Source organism: Triticum dicoccoides, chromosome 4B, assembly GCF_002162155.2.
Source record: "Triticum dicoccoides isolate Atlit2015 ecotype Zavitan chromosome 4B, WEW_v2.0, whole genome shotgun sequence".
In the NCBI taxonomy this organism is placed as follows: domain Eukaryota; kingdom Viridiplantae; phylum Streptophyta; class Magnoliopsida; order Poales; family Poaceae; genus Triticum; species Triticum dicoccoides.
In genome coordinates this window covers 679,498,306-679,501,496 of record NC_041387.1, presented here as the reverse complement: position 1 = coordinate 679,501,496, position 3,191 = coordinate 679,498,306, and the positions used below count along the sequence as shown (strand labels likewise).

At 56.3% G+C, this 3,191-nt stretch overlaps 1 protein-coding gene across 1 annotated transcript; it reads right to left on the bottom strand.

Annotated features, from left to right (window-relative positions):
* Positions 1-706: 706 nt before the first annotated feature.
* On the bottom strand, positions 707-2,534 carry LOC119292334 (anthocyanidin 3-O-glucosyltransferase 2-like). The gene has a single exon (XM_037571182.1). The coding sequence runs from the start codon at positions 2,486-2,488 to the stop codon at positions 1,007-1,009; it is 1,482 nt and encodes a 493-aa protein (XP_037427079.1). The 5' UTR covers positions 2,489-2,534; the 3' UTR covers positions 707-1,006.
* Between the last annotated feature and the right edge of the window lie 657 nt (positions 2,535-3,191).

Genomic DNA, 3,191 nt, shown 5'->3' with positions numbered 1-3,191 from the left:
CGGCAGCATGATAGCTCACTCTGCGGGACATCGAGCGGTGGGGGCAGCGGTGCCGCAGAAGCGCCATGGAGGCATGTTCTGCTACGCGAGGTGGGTCCATACGGACATATCTGACTAGATTTGTCTTTGGTGGTCGGCCTGTGGTATGGTTTGAGGCGCTGGGGTCCACGACGGCGCGGGAAACTCCGGGGGAAACCCTAAATCTCCCTGGGATTGAGCGAGGGATGTGCTTCTGAGTCATAGTCCCTCCTGAGGGCATCATTTCTAGAGTTTGCTCCGGTGAGGAGAACCAGCGGTGGCTTTTTGTCTTCGTGGTGAGGCTCTGTGCGGATCCATAAAGTTGCAGGATCAGGGTGGCACGACTCCTAGTGCAAATTGTGCCGACTTTCATCATGGTGGGATGATGGTGTCGTCTCTCAATCTGAGAAATAAAATCGTGCCGACTTCGGTCATAGAAGATAATGGTGACAACATCAAAGCACTTCTTAACTTTCTAGAAAGAAAGCAAGGACCAAAAGGAGTTGGGGGCATGAATATCAATACAATTTGGGTTTTTTATTAATAAATGGCGCTTTATTATTTAAAAGGTTTAAGCATTACACCCGGCTTCTACATAACTAAGATACACACAGCCATAACCAAGTTCAATTCAAAAAAAAGTGTTGAATACTTTCAGATTCATTAAAAAATACATGAGAAAAACATGTAACAGATAAAAGGAACATTTTTATTACCTTTTTTTACACTTACACGGTGCAAATGTTTTTTTTTTTCTTTTAACACGGTACAGACGCAAGCACTCATACATACACGCATACACTCACCATTTATGAAATCATCGTAGGCGTCTCGTCGTCGACCGAAACATCTCCTCTCATACTGAAAGCGCATCGTTGAAAATTTTAAAATAAATCAAGAAATAATGCGAGCAGGAGAACTTAAACCGTGGGGAGAGTCGGTCTAGGTTTGTTAGGAGGAAACGCTTTTCCTGGCAAGCGCAAAGAATTCACATGGTCGGGGGCAGCACGGCGCCGTGGTGGAGCGCCTCCGAGAGCCTCTGCAACGCAGCGTCGGAGGAGCCACCCTTGCTGACGGCGTTGCGGCAGACGTCTCTCATCTCGGCGGCCCTCTCCCTGGCCTTCCGCCCCTCCTCGCCCATCAGACACTTGACCGCTCGTTCCAGGTCCGCCGCCTCCACCAAGTTGTCCCGCTTCCGGTCCACCTTGAGCGGCACGGCGACCCCCATGTCGGCGACGAGCTCGAAGGCGTTCAGGTGCTGCTCCGCGTAGAGAGGCCACGGCGCCATTGGCAGGCCGTGCCACAGGCTCTCCAGCACCGAGTTCCACCCGGCGTGCGTCACGAACCCCCCCACGGCCGGGTGCGCCAGGATGTCCTTCTGCGGCACCCACGTCGGCCACACCAGGCCCTTGCCCTCCGTCCTCTGCAAGAACCCCTCTGGGAGCAGCTCCTCCAGCTTCGCGTCCGTCGGGTGCTCCGACCCGTCCGGCGCGCCGGCGCCCGACTCCGAGGATGGCGGGCCACGGAGGACCCACAGGAAGCGGTGGCCGCACCGCTCAAGCGCCGCCGTGATCTCCACCACCTGCGCTGCCTCGAACCAGCCCATGCTCCCGAAACAGAGGAACACCACCGACGCCGGCGGCTGCGCGTCCAGCCAGGCGATGCACTGGTGCGGCGGTGGATCCGAGTCATCCTTCCTTCTGTCACTGCTGCGAAGCAAGAGCACGGGGCCGACGGGGTACACCGGCGGCTCGGGGCGCCCTGGCACGGCGCGGCCGTCGGCGACGGCCGCGAGGGCCCCCGGCTCGAGCTCGTCCGCGGTGTTTGCGATGATTCCCGTGGCGTCCATAAAGCTGTGGCCGAGGCGCAGGAACCACGTGTAGTTGGGGCTCTTCTTGTCCACCACCGGGCACGGCATGGACTCGGGCGGTATCGGCGGCAGCCCGGGCACGTGCACCACCTCTCCGTCCACCTGGCTGAACTCCACGGTGACCACCTGGTGGAGCACGGGCAGGTGCAGCATGAGCGCGAGCATGGCGCCGGTGGAGGACATGAAGACGTAGGAGGGCACGCCCAGGTCGCGGGCGACGTCGACCATGGGCGCCGCGAACAGGTCGAGCACGAGCGCGGCGACGGGGCACGGCATCCCCGCGACGGCGTCCCTGACGTGGGGCGCGTGGAGCTGGATGTAGCGCGCGATGAACTCCTCGACCCCGGCAGCGTCAGCCGGAGGCTGCACGGCGGGGAGGCGGTGGAAGCGGATGTCGAGGCCGGAGGCGGCCTCGCGGCGGACGTGCGCCTCGACCTCGGAGGTGGCCTGGGCGGTGGGCGGGCGCATGACGAGCAGCGTGATGGAGAAGGCGCGGCCGCCGCAGAGAAGGATGCGCTTGCAGGACTCGAGCATGGACATGAGGTGGCCGGTGCCCCACTCCGGCACCAGCACCAGCGTCGGCGTCCGACTAGCGGCCATTCTAGTTCTAGTTCTAGTTTCTAGTGCCGCTCCGCTCCCTCACGTATGCCTTCTACTTGTACCCAAGCCAGACACAGCGTACGCCTAACATATAAACAGTTTTGCTAAGTCCAATTCGACTTTGTTATGTCTCAGTCAATGCTATATTCTTTTGATCTTGCACAAAGGTTTGAAAAAAAAATTCTTTTCAGTTTTTTTATTTTTCTGCTTATATACAATATCATTTGACTATCATTTGACCGTGACTTGGTTAAGTCTCAGTCAACTTAGACCTAGACACAACCATAGTGCCAAAGCCAAATACACGTTCTACTCATGCCCAGCATCCCACACGATAAAAGTGACAAACACAGCGAGGGAGTATAATTAGCATGTTGTTTATTAGAGCATCTCCAACAGACGCTCAAAAAAAGCTCCGCGCACTAAAAAATCGTTTTTTGGACGCCGAATAGCTCCAGCTGAAGCTGTAGGGCTAAAAGTTTTTGCGCGCGCGCTGAAAAATGCTATCGCCCGCAGCATATTTTGGGCTCCGGATTGGGCGCACTTCATAATTTACACTATGTTCATTTTAGGCGCGCGCTTTTAGGCTTCTGCTAAAGCAATGTTGGGTCCGGCGCACTAAAAGTGCTACAGTAGCGCGCTAAAACTATTTTAGGGCGCGGAATTTTTGTGCACATGTTGAATATGATGTTAGTACTACAGC

Bases quoted from the DNA above. Each gene is read 5' to 3' on its own strand.
- LOC119292334 (XM_037571182.1), bottom strand. From the start codon at position 2,488: ATGGCCGCTAGTCGGACGCCGACGCTGGTGCTGGTGCCGGAGTGGGGC.